General features: G+C 42.5%; 1 protein-coding gene across 2 annotated transcripts in view; it reads right to left on the reverse strand.

Annotated features, from left to right (window-relative positions):
• Positions 1 to 617: 617 nt before the first annotated feature.
• LOC119500430 (sodium/potassium/calcium exchanger 1-like) overlaps positions 618 to 27,857 on the reverse strand; it is a 36,254-nt gene continuing 9,014 nt past the window's right edge. For both annotated transcript variants that reach the window (XM_037790144.1, XM_037790150.1), the window contains exons 4-9: positions 26,879 to 26,987; positions 9,679 to 9,821; positions 6,450 to 6,716; positions 4,543 to 4,632; positions 3,257 to 3,423; positions 618 to 1,729 (exon numbers count right to left, since the gene is read on the reverse strand). In XM_037790144.1, the coding sequence (XP_037646072.1) occupies positions 1,480 to 1,729; positions 3,257 to 3,423; positions 4,543 to 4,632; positions 6,450 to 6,716; positions 9,679 to 9,821; positions 26,879 to 26,987 (1,026 nt within the window). In that variant the 3' untranslated portion in view covers positions 618 to 1,479. The remainder of the gene's footprint in view (positions 1,730 to 3,256; positions 3,424 to 4,542; positions 4,633 to 6,449; positions 6,717 to 9,678; positions 9,822 to 26,878; positions 26,988 to 27,857) is intronic.

Here is a 27,857-nt window from a genome sequence, read left to right on the forward strand (position 1 = left end):
ACAGTTCAGGGATGCTCTCAAGGGGGTTGCATAAATGTATTCTGGAAAATGTAGGAAACGAGTTACTGAAGTAGATGACGCAAGTTGAGGTTCATTTTGCACACCAGAGGTCTGTACTACGAAGCCAGTTCAACATCCCCAGGGTATCTTCTCCTTATCTGGCTTGGACAAGGACAAGTCTACAGACTGCAGACAGACAGGCAGAGCGGCACATTTAACCAAATAACAAGGAAGAGCAAACTATATTAAACAAATACGAAGAAGTTAAACACTTAATACAGACTAAAATTAACCCAGTTGAAGTTGCTAAATGCAGAAAGAACAGCTGGCAGAAGAAAAAACTCCCGATGTGTGAATGCGTAAATTAACAGAGTTATTTATTTAACGAAATATTCAAAAGTCAGTTATAGTCGTCTAGCTATAAATAGCTTTTAGTGGCGTAGTGGATGAATGGATTACACTTCATTATACTCATTTAGAAAAAAGTGGCCTGTGTGACTATTTCAACCTTCTTCCAGCTGCGTCCCCGTCTCCGGCGGTGTGAAACGGACTTGTAACGAAATAAAAAAAATAAATATAAAAACATAATTCAAAGTGGTAAGCACCTACAGCATACAGTCAGCTGTCCTTCCTGCATCTGTCAGTTTAAACTGTGTTGTTTTTAGTCTGGATTATGACTCTAACTTCTTCATTTGTGTAATATGATCATACGATCTGCGCACCAAGCTCTGATTGGTCAGTAGAAGGTGCTTTTATACGAGTTGATCTCTTATCTGGAACATAACCTGCTCCGGAGCAGGTCAGCTGTTCAGCGTAAGTTATCATGGTGATCTACCCCGGTAAGAAGTGATCCACCTTCGTAGGACGGGAAACCCTGAAGGGTTAACCCTGAAGTTACCTCGCTATAACGCCAAATCCTGCTTCGTAGTACAGGCCTCTCTCTGGGTTGTGTATGAAATCACTCCCTCGTTCACTACTCCCTCCGTTGTAGACACTCAATAGTTCACTCTCTTGTGAGCAGTATTTCTGACATTTTGTGTCGTCACCGACAGGTGTGACGCTGCACAACTGTAAGGTTTGCATCTATAAGAAGCGGGACATTGCATTGTGGTATTGTTAGAAAAAAAGTGCACAAAAGTGTCATGGACAAAAATCTTTTAGGGAATGATTTAGTGAATACATTTCAGACAAATAAAATGTCGTAGGGTCAATACAGAGCAGTACATAATGAACAGAGAGAAACTGGACACAGTTATCAGAGTAGTTGCTTGAACTTGTTCAAGATCACAGACTAATAATGTAAAACTCTGTTGAGGGTGGACTTTTCCTTTAACGTCACTGCTCGTTTAGTGTTTCTACCATGTGTCTACTGTACACCAGGTCAGCCTTTTGACATCAGGCTCGGTTCTTCTATCTAACACATTCTACGTACAGCATTGATCCTGTCTGGACGTACAGAGGTCATGTGCGGCGGTCAGCTCAGATTGAAATGGGGCAGGTGAGGATGCGATCCTCCAGCAGGACGCTGAGCACGAGGAACACAAAGTACAGTACGAACATGGTGAGGCCCAACTTTCGACTCATCTTCCAGCGGCAGACGGCGATGGAGATGATGACAAAGAGGAGCATGAGGAAGAGCAGCACAATGGCGCAGAAGAGGCCGTTGGAGCTGACGGTTACCGGCTCGCCGTTGTGTAACAGAGTGTATATGAGCCACGGGACCGGCAGACTAAAACCAAAGAGGACAGACGGGTTTCTGTCAAGGTCACAGTTCACATACAGTACTCTATCTATCTCACCACTGCTATTTAGACAGCAGTGGAAGGTAAGTATTGTAGTTAAGTATCATTCTGAGGTACTTGTACTTTACTTGAGTAATTCTATTTTATGTTACTTTGTACAAGTACTACACAATATCTATATGACTGCTGTAGGTACTTCTCAAATTAAGAATCTACATTAAAAACATGCGTTAAGCATATAAAACACAACACACTGTTAATTATCATTCGTCCTAAAATGTTTCGGCTCGTTACGCTTCCAACATCTGGTTGTGGCCCCTGGTCATGTCTATGAGTTGTTAGCGGCGCCATCACAAAGAGATTTCGCCTCTAAATGTTAAATTTTTTTTTAAATAACTTGAGGCCAGAAGAGATACAATTATAGTTCATTTTAACTGTTGAAATTAGAGGGGAAAAAAGCAAACTATTGTAGCAGAGAACTTAGTTTCTTCCTTTCTTCTCTCCCATAAATCATCAGATTAATCTGATATCTTTGAAGGGGCCTGACCCCGAGGTTGGGAACCACTGGACTAAACTAACTACATATAAAGAAGCTAAAACTAGCTCCACCTTGAGCAGCGACAGCAATACAATTCTGCTTCTAGGAAACACTGAGGGGGTAAAAAGGGGAAAGCTCTCCGGGGCCATGTTCATACTAAATATGAGCAGTGAAAAACTCATTTTATTTTGAACCAAAATATTCACCATTACTCATTATAAACAATGTATTTATTGTTGCTTTAGTAAAATGTAGACGGTTTCATAATGAACACCACCTCTCCTGAAAATGTTATGAGTCTTTTTTTTAATTTTGTACACAACCATTGCGGAAAAACAAAAATACCAGCCACATGAACTGAGACATTTACTGACCTTAACTAACTATTAGTATATTTATATATTTGTAAAGCAGATTTGGGGAGGTCCCATTCACTAGACCTTTTTGATACTTTATTTTAAATACACTTTAGTGATAATGCTTACATATTTTGACTTTGGTAGGATTTTGAATGAAGACTTACTTGTTATAGAGTATTCTTGTACTGCATTTAGACAAAGCGGCTCAATTAAATTCTGAACTGGGAAACTTTAGATTTTGTGAAAATTATGACCTCTATGCCGAACTTCAACTTTTTGGCGTTCCTCAGGGTTCAATTTAAGGCCCCATATAGTTTTTTTTTGTGCATGCATGCATGCATGTAAAATGCAAAAAGTTTCTCTCCATTTTGTTTCTTTACCGGTCTTGTTGGATGTCATAGAAGTTTCTGAAGATAAAGTAAAATAAACATTGTCTTTTAACCTCTCAAGTGACTTTACACTCAAAGTATTAATGCCATAATTGACTCTGTGTTACATTTTGATGCACAGGTAAAAAAAAAAGTGCTTTAGTAATGTTTTTTCAAATAAGAAATCCAAAAGCATGAAATTCTCTTTGGGTTACAGCTGGTACAGAAAGTTGTAATGCAGTCACTCACCCTACAGTGATGTCGAAGATGTTACTGCCCACTGAGCTGGACACGGCCATGTCCCCCAGACCTTTCCGGGCCACGATCACACTGGTGATCAGGTCAGGGATCGAAGTTCCGGCCGCCAGGATGGTCAGGCCCATGATTTCCTCCGAGATGCCAACAGTCTCACCTAACTGTAAAACAAGAAACAGGTGTCAGTACCCATTCCAGCAAAGCAGGTTAACTCTTAAGCCTATAGTATATGCAGTATACAGTAGGCCTTTATTTTCTTTTACAAATTTACAAATTATTTTTGAACATTAATAAATGAGTGAAAAATAAATAGTCCATAGATTGTCTTGTCAATACTGTGAGTTTAGCTGATGTTTTTACACTTTGTTTTTCTGTTCCAGAGCCAGGCTAGCTGTTTCCCCCTGTTTCCAGTCTTTATGCTAAGCTAAGCTAACTGGCTGCATCTTTAACGAGAGAAACGTTATCGTCTCCGACCAAAACTCCGGTGTCTCCCCTGTTCCCTCTGGCCGCGGTCGGGAGGCTAAGGCAGGAAAAGCCAACACTAGGATCAGCATTGATTCATGGAGAGACCTTCATCTGGTCAGCTAACATTACTGCCAAGCAGCTGAAATATAGAGTGATATTGTGCTTTTAGCTGACGTGTGTCGCCTCACTGTTTTGAGCGATGCTCCTTCATGTCTATGTAGGGCGAGCACAAGCGCGAGACCGACGCTGACTTTCGTTGACTTAACGGCCACAGGTGTCGCTGTAAACAAGACATTTCGGATACGTACAAACAGTCCCTTTAATACAAGTGTCTGGGACGTTAGTTTGACCGGGGTAATGGAAGTTCTCATTAACCATTTGTATTGTAATAGTTTCATTCTCGTATTGATTGATTGTTTTGATGCTTTTAAACATGCAGTTTCCCAATCAGTCCCGTGTATGTCCTCTTGAATATCCAGTCTCCATGCCTCCAGCCTGTCAATCGTAGACTCCTTATCTTATGACATCAAAGCTGCGTGGAATAAAGAAATCTGACTCCTCTCATTTAGATTTAGATTGTGTGAGGTTTTCAAGATGTGATTATGCTAATGGTAAAACACAACTCAAATTCAACAAAAGAACACACTGTGCACTGAAGCAGCACCTCAAAACTTTTAAGACCGACCTGTTATGTTTACAATACCACTTAAAAGTACCATTCACATCTGGACAGACGCAAGACATTTTCCATAACACAATTGTCTCAGTGTTTTTTAAATTCCTGTAAACATGACTCGTGTGAAGTGTCAACCAACCTGATGAGCCCACCACACCATCAGGTAGGAGAAAACTCCGATCCACATGATGGAGCCGAAAAATGTGCCGACAAAATACCGTCTGGACGCCTGAAAAACAAAAGTGGATCAGAGAAACTGCCACAGAACATTAGGAACTATAAATGTCTGGAAACAGATATCCCGCTGAATAAATGGTGCTCTTTAGTAAAACATGTTAAACTGATTTGTACGTTTGTGATAACATCTGTTATTTAAAAAAAATAACTGACAGTTTATACCTTTTTCTTTCAGCTTCTCCAAACACACAACAACTTCAGTAATATGAACAAATACACTCAAAATACTTGAAAATAATACAATTCAAATACCCAAATCAGTTAATTTCAAATATTCATTGATTCATCTAGAAGCATGTAAGTCTATTGCACATAAACAACAAATAACATGAACATTATTTTAATGGATCTATTACATTTTATTTGTAGGAAGGAAAATTGAGTTTTGATACTAGGGCTGCACAATATATCGTTCTTTTAATCGTCAACTTGTGTGATTAACACTTTGCAACAGACTGATATTGCACTTTTGAGTTAGTTGTAAGAGTATCAGTAGAAAATTGCACTTTATTTGGTGCCTTTTGCGTTCAGTTTAATGTGTTCAATAAAAGAATGTTGGAAATAATTTCCTCTCATTTTTTTTATTCAACAAGCAACTGATTGTATTTTAGCAGTTCAGCAGAAAGGCAGAACTGAGTACGCTTTCAAATCCGTGGAATCATTGCGATAAATAAACTAAGTAATCACATATTTTTCTCATATCCTGCAGCCATAGATATAAATGAGAACTGTCGATGCATGTAAATGATAAATGGACTTGCATTTATATAGCGCTTTTCTAGTCTTCTGACCACTCAAAGCGCTTTACACTACATGTCAGCATTCACCCATTCACTCATACACTGATGGCAGAGGCTGCTAAGGTGCCAACTTTGCCAATCAGGATCTAATCTAAATACTCATTCACACGCCGATGGCTATGCCTTCAGGAGCAATTTGGGGTTCAGTGTCTTGCTCAAGGACACATCGACATGTGACCCGGGGATCAAACCACCGACCTTCCGATTGGTGGATAACCTGCTCTACCCTCTGAGCCACAGCCGCCCCTGGTCTTTGGATGTGTATATTAACAGACAGGCTGAATCCGGCATGTTAGAAACATCAACTTCTTCATGTCTGCTGATTATTGCCAGTCCTAAAACCAGCTTATAGGCACATAGAACAAAATACTCCACTTCAAGTAAAAGTCCTGCATTCAAAACCTCACTCAAGTAAAAGTATTTTTTAGCAAAAATGTACTTTAAGTATGAAAAGTAAAAGTATTGATTGGGCAGTAAAGTGTTTACTATTATATATATGATGTTTCTGGATTAATATGACTGTAGCTTTGATGTGCATGTTTCACTTTACTGCTGTAGATGAATCCTCCTTTATATACTGTTGGCTAGTTTAATCTACAGCAATGCATCATGGTCTATAAGATCGTCATATGTTTGTAAACGCCGCTGTCCTGTGAGAAACGCATCTCTAAAAAGTCAGATAAACAGCCTGTTTTCAGCTTTGTGACGATCCATTTTCCAGCTGATCCAATAAGCTTTTTAAAGAGTTTATTTAGCTGAAGGAGGAGGAGGAGGAGGAGGAGGATTAAAGGAACACTTCATCCTTCAGTTTACCACAAACATTCAACATCAACACATCTGGAGATACGTGGTTTCCACGGGACTGGAAGGGGATGAAAAACGAATCTAAAAAGTAACTAAAGCTGTCAGACAAATGTAATGAAGTAAAAAAGTACAATATTTCCCTCTGAGATGTAGTCGAGTAGAAGTACACTCAAGTACAAGTACCTTGAGTTTGGTTGGTACTCACCAGGTTGCGGACGTCAGGCAGCGTGAGCCACAGCGGGAACACGATGGGCAGCAGGAACAGGTAGGTGGCCTGCTTACGTCTGCTTTCAGGCCACTTTAAAGACAACGGTTCATTCTCCTCCTCCTCTTCCTCCTTTTCCTCTTCCTCCTTGTTTCCATCATCATCATCATCATCGTCATCACCTTCACTCTCACCGGAGTCGCCGCTGTCCTCGTCTCCCTCGTCCTCGGCGCTGCCGTCCGAGCCCTCTGATCCCCCCGCTGCTGCCTGCAGGAGAGAGCACACAAGTGAAACAAAGAGTTCTCAAACCTTCTTCTGTCAGGCCAAAACTGATTTCATTATTATCAACCATACTGGGAGAAGTAGCCATGAGGGCTGTCAGCCCATTCAAATATTTAATCGTGATTAATCGCAAATTTATCACACAATGATCTGTTCAAAATGTACCTTAAAAGGGAGAAGTGTCAAGTATTTAATACTCTTATCAACATGGACACATATTCTTGCTTTATGCAAATGTATTTATATATTTTAAACCCTCACAGGTACTGCATTTAGCATAAAACAATATGCTCAAATCATAACATGGCAAACTGCAGCCCAACAGACAACAACAGCTGTCAGTGTGTCAGTGTGCTGACTTGACTATGACTTGCCCCCAAACTGCATGTGATTATCATAAAGTGGGCATGTCTGTAAAGGGGAGACTCGTGGGTACCCATAGAACCCATTTACATTCACTGATCTGGAGGTCAGAGGTCAAGGGACACCTTTGAAAATGGACATGACAGTTTTTCCTCGCCATATTTAGTGTAAGTTTGGAGCGTTATTTAACCTCCTTCATGACAAGCTAGTATGACATGGTTGGTACCGATGGATTCATCAGGTTTTATAGTTTACTATGATACCAGTATCTTCACTCTACCGTAAGTTAGCAAGTTGCGTTAATGCGTTAAAGAAATTAGTGTCGTTAAAAGGAATTTGCGTTAACGCGTTATGGCATTAACTTTGACAGAAATGATATTATCAAAAACATGAAGTGCATGTTTGTTTCTGTCTCTGCTGTGCAGAAGAAAAAGGTTTTTATAGGCTGACCTGCTATATTGACACTGAACTCCACAGCTTCTTCATATTTTGGATTTAACTGATGTGTTAGCTTGATGACAATCACCTGTTTTGTGTTTTTTTTTCCACCGTTAAACATCTGTCCATCATGTCCTTTAGATTTCGTCTTACTTCTGAATAACCTGAAACTTGATAGCCTCGCTAATATCTGAGCACCTTTTTCATAGCAAAACCTTTTGACTCTTCACAGCAAGAGGAACTAATAACTAATCGAGTTCAAGCTTCTCAAATGTGAGGGTTTGCTGCCTCTCCCCTTAATTATATTAATAATTATATTAGTATTCATTTTGAAGTTTGCTCTATTGAATGGACAAAAAGAAGCATCCTGAATATGTCACTTTGTAATGTCATTTCTCACCAAACACTCGATTAATGGAGGAAACAATCAGCTAGGGTTAGGGTTGCCAGCTGCCTGCCTGCCTACATATCTATCTATCTATCTATCTATCTATCTATCTATCAAAGAGGACACTGTCACTGACAGCATATAGAACATAGTTCTCCATATTAATAATTTACATCATGTGCTATTTAAATATGTTCATAAATACTTGAAGTAAAACATGTCAAATGATAAATGTCTGTGCTGGTGATTCTACTTCAGATGCTCTTCAGGTAGTTAGAGCTCTTTAGCTGAGCCCGTTCTGAGAGCTGATTAGAGACCGGACCATTTCAAGGAAGGATTAGCAGGAAGCAGAGCTGCCTCTGTGGGGGGGGGGGGGGGGGGGGGGGTCTCAGCTTCATGTAGGGGTAATGAGTCGATGATATTGGATCATTGAATCGATATATATCAATCCACATCCCTACTCTTTTCTGCTCTCTCACTTCAGGTTCTCTGGGTGGCACTGTACATTTATTTCTAATTAATGAAACATTATTTTAAAGTTTTCTGAATCTTCTCTTTTGATTTACAGAATTTGATTTTACAGGGCAAACATTTCCAGAGGAATTAAATATTCAGATGAAGGCTGTGATGTGTGTAAATAATAAAATGCTTATTTAACTATAGCAAGTTTGTCTTTAAGCTTTTGGGGCGTTAACTATAGTACTGTAATAATAATGGTCCAAACTATAGTTTTAAATGACGAACCTTCAAATGTTCTTGGGGGAGGATCCCCAAATCCAAAATCTCCTTGTATCTCGTATTCACTGTAGAAATTCAGAATGTAATAATAATGGCTGATAGTGGCCACTTCCCACTTCTTCATGCAGTCTGGAGCAACATTAACCTTCACATGCTCAGCAATACCGCCAGTTGCATTTCCAGTTGCAGTTAACATCAATAAGCATGGAGCTTGTCAGGAGGGTACAGCTGCTGTTGGATCTTTATCTCATGACATCTTACTTTAACATGGCATATGTAGTTAGTGGCTTCGAAACTAGAGAATCAAAATGATTTCCAAAGTCTCAACTTAAAGGAACTGTTTGTAACTTTCAGAAATGTCTTGTTAACAGCGACACCTGTGGCCGTTAAGTCAACTAAAGTCAGCGTCCTGTTGCTCTCGCTTGTGCTCGCTCTACATAGACCTGAACGAGCATCGCTCAAAACAGAGAGGCGACACACGTCAGCTAAAAGCACAATATCACTCTATATTTCAGCTGCTGACGAAGGTCTCTCCATGAATCAATGCTGATATTGTGTTGGCTTTTCCTGCCTCAGCGCAGGCTGAGGCAGCGGGGCACCCGGTCGGTAACGGGTCAACAACGTTTCTCTCTGCGGAGCCCCGTCACTTCACAAGACACGGGAAACCTCTGTTGGTCTGGAGGAGCTGCAGCAATTATTTCTGCACAAACGTCCACTGTACATTCACTAGATATTCTCAGAGCTAAACTAACTCTTCTGCAGTGTGGAGTGAGCGCGCGTTCACATCTAGAGGTGGAGCGAGTACGCGAGAACGCGCGCGCTGTCTGAGTGAAGGTAAGCAGGCAGAGGAGACAAGGCTTCAGCCACACGTGAGCGCGCATATGCGAGCGCGCATGTGTCCCGACCCGGTACATTTATACGCTTAAAAAGTTACAAACAGTCCCTTTAAAACAGATCTTCGTGAATAAAAGCTTCCGTTTTCAGTATTGCTGTAATCGGGTTGAAATCATTTCTGCGTACTTTTGACTCGCCTGGCTGGTCGGCCGTCTTCCCGCTCCTCTCCTTTGTCTGTTGAGGCTGTGAGGTGGACGGCTCGGCTGCAGCGCCCCCTGGTGCGCCGGCAGCAGCAGCACTGGCCGGCTCAGTTGGCTTTTCATCAACATCTGGAGAAAGAAGAAGAAGACACAAAATGACAGGGATATTTATACATATTATATGTATACTGCATCTCACCACCACATATATACTGGAAAAACAAAGTTTGGAAACTTGTGTTTGGTGGATTATTTCTCTGTTGTTACAATGCTAATGGTCATTGTATTTTACATCGTTGGAAAGCCTGTTTATTTACCTTCGCAATGATGTCCCACTTGTAAGGATCATGCATTTGTGGGATGAGCAGCACAGCTGATTATGTAGGTAGCGCCCAAGAAAAATTTGCCAAAATGCTCCGTCAATGGTGAACAGTGTATTCTCCTGTTGGTGTTGACTCTTGTTTTGAGTTGTTTGGTGGATTGGATGATTGAACTCTCTATCAGTAACAAGGAACAAACAAGACATATTGACTATTTTACACTTTATTCATTTAATACACCGTCAGGAGCCTCAGTAGCGGTGGAAGATCCATACGCAGCCACAACAGCCTGGCACCTCCTCCTCATGCTGGTCACCAACGTGGTCACACGTTGCTGTGGGATGGCGTTCCATTCCTCAACCAGAATTCGTTGCAGGTCAGCCAGCGTGGTTGTGTTGGTCACTCTAACACGTACAGCACGCCCAAGTTGATCCCACATGTTGAATTGGGTTGAGGTGTGGACTCTTGGCAGGCCGTTCCATTCTCTCTACTCCCACATTGTGGAGGTAGTCTGTGATAACCCTGGCTCTGTGGGGGCGAGCGTTGTCATCTTGGAGGATGAAGTTAGATGCCAGATTGTGGAGATATGGGATCGCCACTGGCTGCAGAATCTCGTCCGGATATCTCACTGCATTGAGATGGCCTTCAATGATGACAAGCCTTGTTTTGCCAGTGAGGAAGATGCCGCCCCACACCATGACACAGCCCCCACCAAAAGCTGTTACTCCATCCGTGCAACAATCAGCATAGCGTTCTCCACGTCGTCTCCATACTTTGACCCTGCCGTCCAACTTTCGCAGACAGAACCTGGACTCATCACTGAACATGACATTCCCCCACATGTTCAGGTTCCATTGTCTGTGTTGTCGACACCAGCGCAAACGGGCCTGACGGTGAAGGGCAGTCATTGCAGGCCTCCTGGTAGCCTTATGAGAATACAGGTTAAGAGCATTTTGGCAAATTTTTCTTGGGCGTTACCCACATAATCAGCTGTGCTGCTCATCTCACAAATGCATGATCCTTACAAGTTGGACATCATTGCGAAGGTAAAGAAACAGGCTTTCCAACGATGTAAAATACAATGCCAATTAGCATTGTAACAACAGAGAAATAATCCACCAAACACAAGTTTCCAAACTTTGTTTTTCCAGTTTATATACACAGCATGCAGATATACTGTATATAGACGACTCCAACACTCCAAGTAAGTTGTTCCGTCACCTTTTTTCTTGTCTGGTTACCCCAAAAACACCTGTCTGTCTTAACTTTTAACATGTAGATTATGTAACACTGCTGACACACACACCTTATAATCCTCTGAAGGTGTTGGCACTCGTCTAACAGAAAGTGCTTTTTATTTCCTACTTTGAGACAAAACAAACCACATTTTAAATATTGAAGCTGACAAAATGATGATGCTTTGTGGGCCAGTATGAAGTGCCTGTGGGAGTGTTTGGAAATAAACATGCTGTAGTAATGGAGGAAAAAGGATTCACATCTGGTCCCATCTGCATGTTAATCCTCAGGCTGATTGATTCAAGCTCGTTGAGTCCTCTTCAGACTCCCTGCAGCCCCACTTTGCTCTGCACCTCAGACTCTGAAGCACCTCATTACTCCACACTGTGACGCACAAACACACAGACTGAGAGGCTCCGCTGATTGTGGAGAACAACCTCCTTCAACCCCCAAACCATCTCTGATCATCGATAGACAGCCGACCATTTATATGAGTGCTGCACCTCCAGCATACAAACTTCTAAATAAAAACGGAATCGAAAAAATACCAACAGTCACAAAATATTACTACAATATTAAGAAGGAACAGAACATTGCCGGTTTGTTTTTATTTGCCTTTTTTAGATGAGAAAATCATTATATAAGATGAGTTTAGCTTAAGACAAAGACTGGAAGCAGGGGGAAACTGCTAGCCCACCTCTGTCAAAAATTAAAGTAATAATCTCTGAAGTTTTCATTTAAATAAATGTCTTTTAAATCACTATCTATCGTCGAATGAGGTAACACATTGGTTACTGAGTCAATGGCCCACTGATGTTAGTCCTTGCATTGGCAGTATTACGAACTGAGTGTCTGTGGCGACATTCCCGGGAAAAATCACAAGTGGCGACACTGTTTATATCTCTGGGGAGTGAGATCCAGAAACACAACTGCAATTATTGCTTATCAGTATTGTAACTTTAAAGCTAGGGTTGGTAATCTAAAGAAACCAGCAAGAGTACACTAGATTTACAAAATGATCGAACCTAAAAAACAGCCCAGTATTGCCAACTCTTCTCCAATGAAAGTAGCTAGCAGCACTAGCTAAGTCCCTAAATCTAGAGAGAACATCACCAAGTCATCAACACTGACAGTCCGTCCCTTCAGACCTCCCTCCAAAGACACTCCCCCAACATTATCATTAGGTAGGTAGACAGGTAGGTAGTCAGTCCGTCCCTTCAGGTCTCTCTCCAAAGACACTCCCCCAACATTATCATTAGGTAGGTAGACAGGTAGGTAGTCAGGTAGGTAGACAGGTAGGTAGACAGTCCGTCCCTTCAGGGCTCCCTCCAAAGACACTCCCCCAACATTATCATTAGGTAGGTAGACAGGTAGGTTGACAGGTAGATAGACAGGTAGGTAGACAGTCCGTCCCTTCAGGCCTCCCTCCAAAGACACTCCCCCAACATTATCATTAGGTAGGTAGACAGGTAGGTAGACAGTCCGTCCCTTCAGGTCTCTCTCCAAAGACACTCCCCCAACATTATCATTAGGTAGGTAGACAGGTAGATAGTCAGGTAGGTAGACAGGTAGGTAGACAGGTAGGTAGACAGGTAGGTAGACAGTCCGTCCCTTCAGGGCTCCCTCCAAAGACACTCCCCCAACATTATCATTAGGTAGGTAGACAGGTAGGTAGACAGTCCGTCCCTTCAGGCCTCTCTCCAAAGACACTCCCCCAACATTATCATTAGGTAGGTAGACAGGTAGGTAGACAGTCCGTCCCTTCAGGGCTCCCTCCAAAGACACTCCCCCAACATTATCATTAGGTAGGTAGACAGGTAGGTAGACAGTCCGTCCCTTCAGACCTCCCTCCAAAGACACTCCCCCAACATTATCATTAGGTAGGTAGACAGGTAGGTAGACAGTCCGTCCCTTCAGGGCTCCCTCCAAAGACACTGCCCCGAACATTATCATTAGGTAGGTAGACAGGTAGGTAGACAGTCCGTCCCTTCAGGCCTCTCTCCAAAGACACTCCCCCAATATTATCATTAGGTAGGTAGACAGTTAGGTAGACAGTCCGTCCCTTCAGACCTCCCTCCAAAGACACTCCCCCAACATTATCATTAGGTAGGTAGACAGGTAAGTAGACAGTCCGTCCCTTCAGGTCTCCCTCCAAAGACAGACAGCAGGCAGGTAGACAGACAGCAGGCAGGTAGGCAGGTAGGCCAGTCCCTCATTACATTCAGTAATGAAATGATTGGATGGGTTTATTAGAGTCCTGCGACAGCCACAGATACCAATTTTTTTTTCAATTTCTTTGTCAGAGCATTTAATTAATTGATTGCTGTCAGGATGTGATGAGAGTTTCAACAAATATAACAACAAATATTTTTGAAGTAGATTACCAACCCTAGAGGCAGTTACATGGTTGGAACTAGCATTTATTTGGAATATTATGATGCTAAATATTAACATGTTATAATATTATATAATATATTGGCCTTCAGGTTAGGCTGCTTAAGCACAACTTATATTAATTAAAGAGTAATTAAACACAAATGTTAACATACATTTTATATGGACAATTCTACCAATAGTATCAATGTTGTCAGTAGCTCTAAATGCCGTTTATTTGGCACAGACTGTATAAATATGGATGCAGTCTCCGTGACGTCATCCATGGGTGTCTGAAGAGAGTTGTGAAGCTCAAAGTGGGTGGCTCTGCCCGTCGCCATCTTGACAGTGAAGACACAGCCTAACTCCAAAAATGGGTAAAGAGGTGGATCGTCGGTGAAGCTGAGGCAGGTCAGGTGACGCGGCAGAGCAGACAGCTAGCGACCTGAGACGGCACCCACCTGTCACTCAAAGTGGCAACGCCTTTAATTATATCTAACTTTAAGCCTTAATTTAATTTAAACGGGTGAGTTATAGAAACATTCAACCCCTGTACAGTTGTCATAGAAACAGGGAAATGATCTACAGAGACGAAAACCGTTTTTTTGTACCAGGTTGTAAACACAAAGTGGAGCGTATTAACATGGGGGCCTCAAGTGGCCGTTTGAGGAACTGCACTTCCATGTTAGCTTCATTTTTCAGCCTCGTAGGTTGTCGCTTGTTTTTTGGGGGGGATTAAAGATGGAGTTTAATATCTTCTCCTAATCTATAATTTGAAAAAAAGCCACCATACAGAATAAACCATTTTGATTTAGGTAACTGTGAAAAACACAGCGTGGATCTTTTCCTCTGCTGCCACACTCAAACTTTAAATATTTCGTCCCACAAGTGGTAAGCATTAACAATACTAAATGTGCTTTTCTTCCTTCCAAATATTTTGTTTTCTGCTGAGGCTACTGATCTTTTTAATTTTGACAGAGCTAGGCTAGTAGTTTCCACCTGCTTCCAGTTTTTGTGCTAAGCTAGGCTAATACACTTCCCGCACTTATCTCATGAAATTGGTATACTGTAATCTTCTTATCTGAATGTTGGCTTTTTATCAAAATGTCAAATTGTACCACCACCACCACCACCACCACAACAACAACAACAACAACAACCACCACCACAACAACAACAACAACCACAGAAAAATGTCTTACCCTTCTTCTGTACTGACCCCTCCCCTCTAACATCACCATTAAAGGATGTCTCATGAAATTGATATACTGTAAATCTTCTTATCTGAATGTTGGCTTTTTATCAAAATGTCAAATTTAACTTTTAACTAAAGAAAAGTGTTAAATTCTCACACACAACTCACCTTCAGAGTAGCGGTGATGTAATTTGCTCTGTAATTTGTCCGAGACCGGGACGTTCAGAGGCTTTACTTTGTTCTTTGCTGCAATCAAGAGAATCATCGCTCATATACAACATGAGTTCTTTTTACATCGATCGATACTTCGTCCATGAACAGTTTTGTGCAACCAAGTCAACATGCTTTTGACCTTATACTCACACTCTGGCCATTTTGTAAAAGACTGGAATAGAATAAAACAAAACCACTCCAAGGACTTTAGCTATGCTGAAATGTAAACCTACATCCCGTCAGTCTGGCATGGCATTTTTTTCATGCAAATCTTGACACATAGCAGTGGGACGGTATATATCTCCTCATATCATTGACTTTTATATGTTTCTATGTCTGGACCATCACACCAAACACAACTAGACCACACTGACAACCATCATACCAAACACAACTAGACCAAACTGTCAACCATCATACTAAACACAACTAGACCACACTGTCAACCATCACACCAAACACAACTAGACCACACCAACCATCATACCAAACACAACTAGACCACACTGTCAACCATCATACCAAACACAACTAGACCACACTGTCAACCATCACACCAAACACAACTAGACCACACCAACCATCATACCAAACACAACTAGACCACACTGTCAACCATCATACCAAACACAACTAGACCACACTGTCAACCATCATACCAAACACAACTAGACCACACTGTCAACCATCATATCAAACACAACTAGACCACACTGTCAACCATCATACCAAACACAACTAGACCACACTGTCAACCATCACACCAAACACAACTAGACCACACCAACCATCATACCAAACACAACTAGACCACACTGTCAACCATCACACCAAACACAACTAGACCACACTGTCAACCATCACACCAAACACAACTAGACCACACTGTTAACCATCATACCAAACACAACTAGACCACACTGTTAACCATCATACCAAACACAACTAGACCACACTGTCAACCATCACACCAAACACAACTAGACCACACCAACCATCATACCAAACACAACTAGACCACATTGTCAACCATCACACCAAACACAACTAGACCACACTGTCAACCATCACACCAAACACAACTAGACCACACTGTTAACCATCATACCAAACACAACTAGACCACACTGTTAACCATCATACCAAACACAACTAGACCACACTGTTAACCATCATACCAAACACAACTACACCACACTGTCAACCATCATACCAAACACAACTAGACCACACTGTCAACCATCATACCAAACACAACTAGACCACACTGTCAACCATCATACCAAACACAACTAGACCACACCGTCAACCATCATACCAAACACAACTAGACCACACTGTCAACCATCATACCAAACACAACTAGACCACACTGTCAACCATCATACCAAACACAACTAGACCACATTGTCAACCATCATACCAAACACAACTAGACCACATTGTCAACCATCACACCAAACACAACTAAACCACACTGTCAACCATCATACCAAATTTGAAGTTCCTAAGTTAAATCGTTTTCGTGTTCTGCTCCGGAAACGAAAGTGTGATACTCGAACGGACGGAAAGACGGCAGGACGGATGGACGGACAGAAGGACGGACGCACGGAGAGCTATATACCTCCGACTACGTTGTCGCGGGGGTATAAAATTGTATTAACGAATGTCTAAGGAAATTGTTTATACTGTTTGTTCCCTCTGTCTAATATTCTCTGAGATCAAAGTGATATACGGGAAAAAACTCACAAATTTACATTTAAATATTTTCTGAAATGATAAAGTCATAAATTTATGATAAAAAAACACCTCAGAAATCCTCTGAGATTAAAGTAAAAAATTTAGCCGCCGTCTGAAAGTCATTGCTCCTAAAGTCGTGTTTTTATGGTGAGGACGGCCTCTGAGTGAGGTGAAGGTCCTGAAAGATACATATGCACGTTTTCTTTCATGTTCTTTCTTTGTTATTTTATGAACATAATGCTGACACCAGCATTGTACTATATCCTCATGTTAGACCTGTTGTCCTTTATTTTTCCGATGGGTTATCAGATAAATCCTAAAAACTGTTGGCTGTTTCCAATGTTGTCTCTGACGGACGGCCTCTAATCGAGGTGATGGTCTTGGAAGATACATATAAGTATTTTCTTTCATGTTCTTTCTGTATTTTTTTATGAAGATAGATTTTATGAAACTAATATAAGTAATATATTTTGCACTCGGTGGCCTATGTTACTGCCGTGTTTAACGATGGCGTCTGTAGTTTAATGAAGTTGATCCAACCTTGCAAAGTGAAGCGATGTGGTTCCTTGATAACAAAATATTGTTCATGTAAATTTGTGACAATAATCTCAGAGAATATCTGAGATTTTTTCTTGCAAATTCTGAGTTTTTTCTTGGAATATTACCACCCTCCCCCGGCTCCGTAATTTATTTGTTTTTACCTACAATGGCCGTTAAACGCGGTCGTAATTTCCCCTATATTTGAGATTGTGCTAATCAATGCAACAAAAAAACCCAACACATTTATATTGAAGATGATGCACTTGTGAATCCTTTTTCATGACTCATTTTGAAGACCTGTTAACAACCACATTATCATGAGCACAAACTGTAAGAATACTGTGATTATTATTGTATATGTAATATAGGTTTTCCTATAGCCAGTGTGTGAATAAAAGGTCAGTGTTCCTCACAACAACACAAAAACAACTGGATGCAAACACACAAACATGCAACCATCCAAATAAATCTACAAACAACCATCTAATATAACAACATCCAAAAACCAGTTCAGAAACACTGCTGGGACAGAAGCAGACTGGACCAAGCACCACAACCACCACCACAACAACCACCACCATCACCACCACCACCACCACCACAACAACCACCACCATCACCACAACAACAACAACAACAACCATCACCATCACCACCACAACAACAACAGCAACCGCCACCATCCCCATCACCACAACAACCACCACAACCACCACAACCACAACAACAACAACAACAACAACAACAACAACAACAACAACAACAACAACAACAACCACCACCACCACAACATCAACAACAACAACAACAACCACCACCACAACAACAACAACAACAACCACCACCAACACAACAACAACAACAACCACCACCACCACCACCACAACAACAACCACCACCACCATCATCACCATCACCATCACCATCACCATCACCACCACCACAACAACAACAACAACCACAGACATGGTAGAAAAATGTCTTACCCTTCTTCTGTACTGACCCCTCCCCTCTGACGTCACCATTAAAGGATGTCTCTGATTGGCAGAAATACACATCAGACTGACTACCGAACATCAGTCTCCTCCAGTCATGTGACACTTCAATCTCATGCAACAAGATATACCATATATATGAAATGAGAATTTCCTTTTGGAAATCACCTCTTGGTCAGACGATGAAATAGAGCTGGAAAGTCAAAGAAAATAAACTTTTCACATTACAACGTGACACTGATCCATTTCTCTTTTTCTGGCATGGCAGCAATAAGCTTCCATACTCATGTGGAGGTTTGCCACATTAAGTTTGTTCAATGTTATCTTTTGTTTGACTTACTGACAGGGTTGCATGTGAATTAAACACAAGAATGCACACATGAACTACCATCACAACAACAAAACACACAAAACAACAGCGAGGCGACATCTTGTTGCTGCTCTTACCTCTTCTGACTTTCCTCGGGCCGGGGGTTTTCACGGCCCCTCTAAGTGCGGCTTCTACGGATGGAAACCCACAGCAAATATTTCAACTTCTGGACCATCTGAGATTTACTTATTACCTTCGCCAAGGCCAAAGGCCTAGGAAGGAGGTTATGTTTTCACTGGCATTGGTTTGTTGGTTTGTTGGTTTGTTGGTTTGTCCGTTTGGAGGATTACTCCAAAAGTCTGTGATGGATTTGAATGAAAGTTTTTTGAAGGGTGGGATGTGGCACAATGAACAATCCATTAGATTTTGGTGGCGATCAAGAATTTTTTTTAATAACTCCGTTCAGCCTGTGCATTAACACCACAGGCTTTAAGACATACGCAGTGTAACTGCCTCTTTCCTTCTGCCAGCAGAGAGAGGGACAGAGAGAGAGCGGGGGGTGGAGGGAGGGGGGGAACACCTGTTGATTCAGTGTTTTTTCACATTAAACTCGGTGAAATTAGAGTTGAGTTCGACCAAAGCACGCTTGGTGATTGTTGGAAAGAGTAACGACAACCGTTTAGGTGAGTTTTTACTTTATTTCTGTGCATTTTGAATTAAGTGTTTTACGATGCTCCGCTACGTACAGCTGATCTCATCATAAACAAAAATACACGTGGATGATGGCGCAAGCTGCACGGAGAGGGGTGGGGTGGGCAATTGTCCTCGAGCAGCTTGGCGGAGATCTGCGCTCTCTCACTGTCATTCTAGTTTCCTATGTGACTGCACCTTGTGTGTACTGTCCAGTATTTTGTGAGAAATTGTCATATATACATCGCTGATGTTCACACTTTCCTTCAACCTGTCTCGTCTACTTCAGTTAGAGATTTCCTATGATGCCTTTCAACAACACTGGAGAATGCGTTCCACCTGGACCGAGTGGACCAAAACAAAAACCTTTACCTCAAATGACTAAAACATTTTACTGCTGTCAGAAGAGCTGTCAAAAATATCTGCATGTGATGGGACTTTGTTTGACGAGTTATCTACAGGAATAAAAAAAATTAAGTAAACTTAAAAATGTGCCACCAAGGGCATCACTAATAGCTGTTCTTTAATAAGTATTTTAGGAGGAGGATCTTTCCTTTCATACTCAAAATAAAGAAGGAGCTTAAAGGAGTGAGCAAATTCCTGAACTCCTCAATAAGTACCTCCTAGAAAACAGTACCATTTTCTTATAAGTCACCCTTTTTTATAGGGTTTCTAAGTTGTAACTAATGGTTATTAATGGTTATTAAATAATTTACTTATGCTTTGTAGATATTTTTTAGCAAATTCATTATTATATTTATTATTATATATTATAATAATTAAATATTCATAAGTTGCAGTCCAATACAAGATAGTTCAAAATAGCTCCACCTCAACCAACTCCAGCAGTAAAATCCTGCTTTTACATTAATGGAGCAGTGTGTAGTAGGGCTGACCGATGAATTGGATTTTCATCGTCATCGCCATATGAACATGCGCAATGAACATGCGCAATGAACACATCGTAAAAGGCTGTCTGAAACACAATGAATAAGAAAAATCATTATATTTAGGGATGGTTACCAAAACCTGTTATTAAATGAGCCGCGGGGCTAAAGCTGCATCCTCTCCCTGCTGCTCTGTGTCAGAGCTCTCCACTCACATCAACACACACAGTGTAGTCAGCAAACAGCTGATCGGACGGGCCGCGGTGGAGACAGAGAAGTGAACCAGGTGAAGTCGAGTTGACGACAACTTTTCTCCTTACTGTAAGTAAGTGCAATAAAACGTTACAAGTGTAAAGTCAAGATACGTTATCACACCTGTTCAACAGACATAAACACGATGAAACGGTTAAATATTCAGGGCGGCTGTAGCTCAGAGGGTAGAGCAGGTCGTCCACCCATCGGAAGGTTGGTGTTTCGATCCCCGGCTCCTCCGGTCACATGTCGATGTTTCCTTGAGTCCTTGAGACACTAACGCCCGGGACACACAGGGAACGTCAGGAGCGCGTGGTGGCTGCGTGATTCACGCTTTGGTTGTTCATACCAGCTGCGTTTCAGCTGCGTGTCTGCTGCTGCATTTCTGCTGCTGCAACTGCTGCTGTCAGCCCTTTCTTTCTACATAGAGTTTGCCTTTTAATGGCCATTTCATTTCATTTCATTATAAATATCATTAATATTTATTTTAGACAGAGAAAGGTTAAGAAACGTGTGGTAATTTGTAAATAATAGTAATAATCCACAATTAAAACTCAGTACTATATTCATTCATGGAGCTCTCCAAGTCACTACATGTTCTAGAACACTGTCCGGCACATATTTCAGAATAAAAGCCTTGTGTTAACAAATGAAGGAATTCTTTTATTTCAAAATGAAAGCAGGTTGATTTAAAAATAAGTCTTTACTTTTTTTTCATCTCTGTAACATATTCTACAGATAGACATCGCAACTGTAGTAATCTTGCTGGTATGATGTCAATATACAGTCAATACATCACCTTCACTGTCCATGACATATTCTACAGATGTCTAGACATCGAAACTGTAGTAATGTAGCTGATATGATGTTAATATACAGTCAATTGTTCACTTTCACTGTTGTTGCTGTGAGACACGCATGGCACGCGTCAAAAATAGGCGAGACCTCTACGCAGCTGAGACGCGCGTGTGAGGTGCGTGAGATGTGCGTGAGACATGCGTGAGACGCGTGTCTCACGCTGGCACTGTGGCTGCTCTAACCTGTTAACACGGACGCCGAAATAAAAAAAGACGTTCCTGGTTTGTCCCAGGCTTTAACCTCAAACTGCTCCTGAAGGCTGAGCCATCGGTGTGTGAATGAGTATTTAGATCAGATCCTGATGGGCAGGTTGGGTCCTTGCATGGCAGCCTCTGATATCAGTGTATGAATGTGTGTGCGAATGGGTGAATGCTGACATGTGGTCTTTGAGAAGACTAGACATAGTCAGAAGTCTAGAAAAGAGCTTTATAAATGCAAGTCCATTTACCAAACATGTAGGAAAGCTACATTTCTATCTGCTCTATCCGCAGTCTCTCACCCACCGCTCGGCAGCTAACAGCGAATTGTAAACACATGCAAGTTATTTAGTTGAGTTGGGAATGACTTGTGACCTGGAAGCCGTTATGAGATCTGTTGAGGAAATAACAAGCACCGCCCACCAGCCGTAGCACACCTTCTCATTTTACAGCTAAACAGTACACTACAAGATGATTCTGACAACATCTGTGGAGAGAAATAGGCATTAACGTAACAGAATATTGATTCATATTTAATCAGCACTGCCTAGTTTGACTGTTTGATCGGAGTTTGCGAGTGATTGACAGCTGCCTCCATTGAACGAACAGCCGATAGGAACGCTCGATAGAAACACGCTCTCTCTGAAATGACCTGTGATTGGTCAAAGTCTCCCGTCACGGGCTAGATGTTCTAAAGCCTGAAAACAGAGCCATGAGGAGGAGCAGACGTCTAGTTTTCTCTCAGAACACTTGAATTAGAATACGCTGAACGGTTATCATGGAATTTTTGCCCAATGATGCCAAAAATATACTGCCTACTGCAGGTTTAGGAAAGAATGTGAATACTGTACACATAAAATTATATTGATTTTTTTTAAGTGGGTCTTTCTTTTAGGTGTCTAAAATCTGTGTTGAAGCTACCCCCCGTCTGCAGCAGTACATTGCTTTGCTCCTGCGCTGGTACTCCAGTCTGCTTCTCCAAACTGGGGGTGTACCGACCGCCATCTACTGTAGGTAATGCACTGACTGTGGATAAGTACCTCATACAACCCCACAGAGAAACACCAAAACTATCCCTTTAAGATGCTGACAGTTTATTACAGTAATGACACGGCTACACTGACACTGCTACTACTACACTGGCTCCAAAGAGATAAAGAGCTTGGTCTGCTAGCATGCTGGCTCTTATCCAGCTTTTATTAGCCGGTATTGAAAAGCTGATTAAGGATCAGCGGTGGCCGAGTGCTGTGAGAGCGAGGGAACAGCGGTCCGGTGAGTTTGAGGACAGGCTGAAGGTCACGGTTGTTCAACACGCTACCCTGACTTACAGGAAGGGACAGGACGGACAGACCGGGACAGAGCTGAGTCACTGCATCCTAGAGCTGGAACATTTAGTCCATTGACAGAAGATTAAACAGTTGTTTCACTAATTTTTCAAGCAGAAATTCACAAGATCCAGCTCCTCACATTTGCTGCTTTTTGTCATATATTAGAGTAATTAGATGAACTTACATAAAGCAGAATTGATAATGAAAATAATCATTAGTTGCAGTCTTACTGCATCCAACAGCACAGTGTTCGCTAAGCTATTTATATGATGTGGTACAATCTGGTGATATAAAATGTAAAAAACAATTTACCAACTGTTGCGATAAAATAATATCCAAAATGTGAAGAGTTACTTTTATTTGTAGTCAATTTGCAAGACATGTTTTTGCCTTATTCTTAACTTGAGGGGAATGTTATAATTTTAAGGCAATTGTATTGTATTACTAAATAATATATTTGATGAACAGAGTAACATTAAGACATTCAGACAGTATTTGATTATTTTATCCATTTCAGAAAATACGACTGCTTTGAAATGGTGTGTCATGTTTTCTTTTTGGTTTATTTGTTTTTTGTGAAATATTGTATTTTGCACCACAAAACCACCGCAGATTTATGATAATATGAAAACCTTCTGTCTCACACACCACACTGCCTCCTTCAAAACACTTGCGGGTCAGTTCTAATTCATTCTTCCTGACCGCCAGAGGCAGCGTTTAACACTGGTTGTTATCCATCTCGCGCACGTGCAGGTCGAGTATTTAATATCAACAAAATCACATGTGACCTGAGATGACGTAGCGTATATAAGCCCACGTCATTATCAAAGATGTTCCTTTGTATCTTCTTGCGGCAGGTAATCCGCGGATGCAGGTTGAATGAAAGAAGATAGCCGTTGACTTTCGCTGGGAGCCCTGCAGCCCTGCAGTTTGCTAGCTTCTGGGAACCTACACCCTTATTGCGACAGCGGCCCCCACAGGGTGGTGGTACCAGTCGCCCTTGGCTTCCAGCTCGTCCTGATGCTTACCCAAGGACCTCGCGGACTCCAGCGCGGCAGGCACCTCAAGCGAGGAGGGGTTAGGGATCTGGGTATCGCTCCCACCAGGGACCCAAAGGGCCAGAGGGGAAGGCCCTGAGGCCCCGGGGCCGGCAGTCAGATGCTTCTCCCAGCAGCACCTCAGCAGCTGGGAAAGCAGCACTTCAGACCCTTGGGTGGTGGCTACGCTTTCCCAAGGGTACCATCTTCAATTCCGATGCTGGCCCCCAGTTTTCGGTGGAATCAGACTGACCATAGTCAGCAATCCCACAAAGTCTCAGGCACTCAGACAGGAGATATCCACCCTCCTAGAAAAGGGTGCCATCGAAGAACTGGAGCTACGGACACAGCAAGGTGGGTTTTACTCAGTTTATTTTCTGATTCCAAAGAAAGATGGTGGGTTTCGCCCTATACTGGACTTACGAGGGCTGAACACATTTCTGAAGGTGTTGCCCTTCCACATGTTGAGTACAGCAGATGTGCTCCAAACCGTGACATGGCACAATTGGTTCACATCCATCGATTTGAAGGACGCATACTTTCACGTCCCAATAGCGCTACCTCACAGGCAGTACCTGCACTTTGCATTCGAAGGCATGGCCTTCCAGTTCAAGATGCTCCCATTTGGTCTTTCCCTTGCCCCACGGGTCTTCAAGGTGCATGCGGGCAGCACTCGCCCCTATGCAAGCCAGAGGTATGCTAATCCTCCCATACCTGGAAGACTGGCTGATTTGTGCTCCAATCAGGGAACAAGCAGAGTGGGACTCTGCGGCCCTTCTGCATCATGTGACGAGGTTGGGCCTTACCGTCAACCACGCCAAGAGTTGTCTCATACCCAGCCAAAGGGTAATGTTCATTGGTTTAACTCTGGACTCCTGCCATATGCTGGCCTTCCCAACACCACAACGAGTAGACGCCATACTCCAGCTTTTTCTTCGGTTCTGGAAGAACAGAAGGTTGAGGTACAGCCTGTTTCTCTGGCTATTAGGTACAGTATGTTGATGTCAGTAACATTCGGCCATTCCAAATTTGGATCAATCTCCAATTAGATCCAAAGTCCCACAGATCCAAGAAAGTCAGGGTGTCCAGCCAATGCCAATGCCTCCTCGCATTGCGGCCATGGAGAGACGGGGCATATCTGGCCAGGGGCATCTCATTGAGTTCGATTCCCTCATATCGTGAGGTGGTGGTGACCGATGCTTCGCCCTCCAGTAGGGGCGGCTGTAGCTCAGTGGTTTAACCATGTTGAAGTGTCCTTGAGCAAGACACGAAACTTGCAGTAGCCCACTGCTCCTAAAATACTTAGAATGGGTTAAATGCAGAGGTCAAATTTCATGTATGTACCTGTATGTATTTGACAAATAGAGATTTCTTCTTTCTTCTTCTTCACTATGGCAGCACAGAGCGGTAAGGGGGCTCTGGACGACACAGGCATGTTTTTGTACGGTCCGACAACAGGTCAGCTGTCTATCATGTCAACCGGCAAGGGGGCACCAGATCGACCCGGTTGCTGCAGGTGGCACAGAGACTCCTTGTATGGGCTTTCCCTCGTTTTTCCAGCCTCAGGGCCATGTATCTGCCAGGGCCACAGAATGTGGTGGCAGACTTTCTTTCCCGCCAGAAACCCCTCCCCAACGGGCGAGGGGAGGCTCCACCCACAGGTGGTGGAAGAGATATGGCGCAAATATGACACAGCTGTGGTGGGCCTGTTTGCCTCAGAAGCCTCAACACACTGCCCTCTTTGGTTTTCCCTGACGGAGACAGCGAGCCCGTTGGGGCAGGACGCCCTGGCGGACCCATGGCCAGATGCCTCCTCTATGCCTTCACCCCATTTCCGCTGCAAGCAGTAACGCTACACAGAATACAGCACGGCAACCAAAGACTCCTGTTGGTCGCCCCAAACTGGAGGCGCTGGTTTCCGGGGATAAACAGGCTTCTGGACGGAGTTCCATGGTGCCTGCCCAAGAGGCAAGACCTCTTCTCGCAGATGGGGGGCCACATCTGGCATCCGAACCCAGATCGCCTACAGCTCTGCCCAGTGAGGGCCTTAAGGTGTTATTTACAGGCGACTGCAAGCTTTCTCCGCTCTGATAGCCTGTTTGTCTGCTATGGGGGCCATAGGAAAGGGCACGCCCTGTCCAAACAGAGGCTTTCCAGGTGGATTTCTCAGGCCATTGAGGCATACAGGTCAAAAGGACTGCCTTTACCTCTTAATATCAGAGGCCACTCCACCAGGAGTGTCTCCACTTCCTGGGCAGCACTACGGTGGATCCCTCTAAGTGAGATTTGCGCTGCGGCCAGCTGGACTACTCCATGCACTTTTGCTCGTTTTTTCAGGGTCAAGGTCGCTGCTCCCCACGCAGTAGCCTCGGTGGTCTTTCAGGAATCCACTGGCCATTCCCGGTGAGGTGGGTTTCCTCGTGACTACGTTGGTAGTCGTCATCCAGTGTTAAGCACTGCCTCTGGCGGTCAGGAAGAATGAAATAGAACGAGAGTTACGTATGTAACTACGGTTCTATGAATTCTCGATGACCGCCAGAGTTCTCTGTCACTTGGAATCTTGGCGAGAAGATTCTGGAGGGACATCTTTGATGATGACGTGGGCTTATATACGCTATGTCATCCCAGGTCACATGTGACTTTGTTGATAATAAATACTCGACCTGCGCGTGCACGAGATTGATAACATCCAGTGTTAAGCACTGCCTCTGGCGGTCATCCAAAATTCATAGAGTCGTAGTTACATACGTAACTCAGGTTTTACCTTTAACATGTGACTGACAACTTGATGGAAAAACCTTTAAAGGATCAAATGTAAAAAAAAAGGGTGCATTTAAAGTCCTTATGAACACCTCAACCACCAGGCTACTGATTTGATCTTGTTACTGCAGGAATCATTGTTGGTTCTAATAATACTAATACTAATAATAATACATTTCATTTATATTTATAGAGTGCTTTTATGGAACTTAAGACACTTTACATAGATGATCATAAAAAACAACAGGGTGTTACCTTCTCCCAGAGGGTCCAGCGTGTGGATCATCAGCTGGAAGATGGTGCTCCTCAGCGAGGTGTTGTGGAGGGACGCCGTGCTGCCGCCTCGCTGCAGGACGGGACGCACCTACAGGCCAGCATACACAAATCAAACATCAGCAATAACTTTCAGGCAACATAAAGTTGAATAAGTGCAAAGTTTTGCAGACCAATAGCACAAATGTATTTTGTGGTTAATGGAGCAGTGTGTAGGATTTAGTGGCATCTTACGGTGAGTATCTGAATACCCCTACTAGATCAATTTAATCTTTTTTCAACCCCCAAAACTGGGACTCTTAATTGTACCACATGTTTATGCACACACAGATGTATGCGCCTATGCATGCACCATATAATTATTCCAGTGCTTAGCACACCTACCTTTCAACGCGTAATGCATTGCATTTGTATAAAATAATTATTGTCAGATACCTTTTAAAACAAAACACAAGATACTTGTCAGTGTGCACAAGCACAGGCTGCTGGCTAAATGGACAACTGTGACACATTCTCTGCCAACTATTGTATATTGCTATCCGGCCGTCTTAATATGATCTTTTACACTGGTATTTCCACCATGCACGACTGTAAAATGTACTCTTGCAGTGTGTGCAGAACGCAGCATTTTTCGTTGCCGGGTACTTTATGAAGGAGCTCTTTAGAAAAGACTCACTTTGTCTTTGGTTTGACAGCCAACCGTTAGCGTACTGACAGGTTCTGTCAGAAAGAGCCGCAAGTGCCATAGTAACAGCCTTGACATCGACAAATTGATTGATTGACCCAAATACAGAAAAATCAGTGTTGAATTCAGATGTGTGGTGCATTTTTTATCTTTTTATATTGGGTTATGTGATAATGAGTGGGACCGAACATGATAAACATCTATGTAAGCGCTGAAAACAAGTATGTTATTATCATTATTATTATTTTAATTGAGGTGAAACCCGGGAAGTTTGAG

Source organism: Sebastes umbrosus, chromosome 2, assembly GCF_015220745.1.
Source record: "Sebastes umbrosus isolate fSebUmb1 chromosome 2, fSebUmb1.pri, whole genome shotgun sequence".
Lineage (NCBI taxonomy): Eukaryota > Metazoa > Chordata > Actinopteri > Perciformes > Sebastidae > Sebastes > Sebastes umbrosus.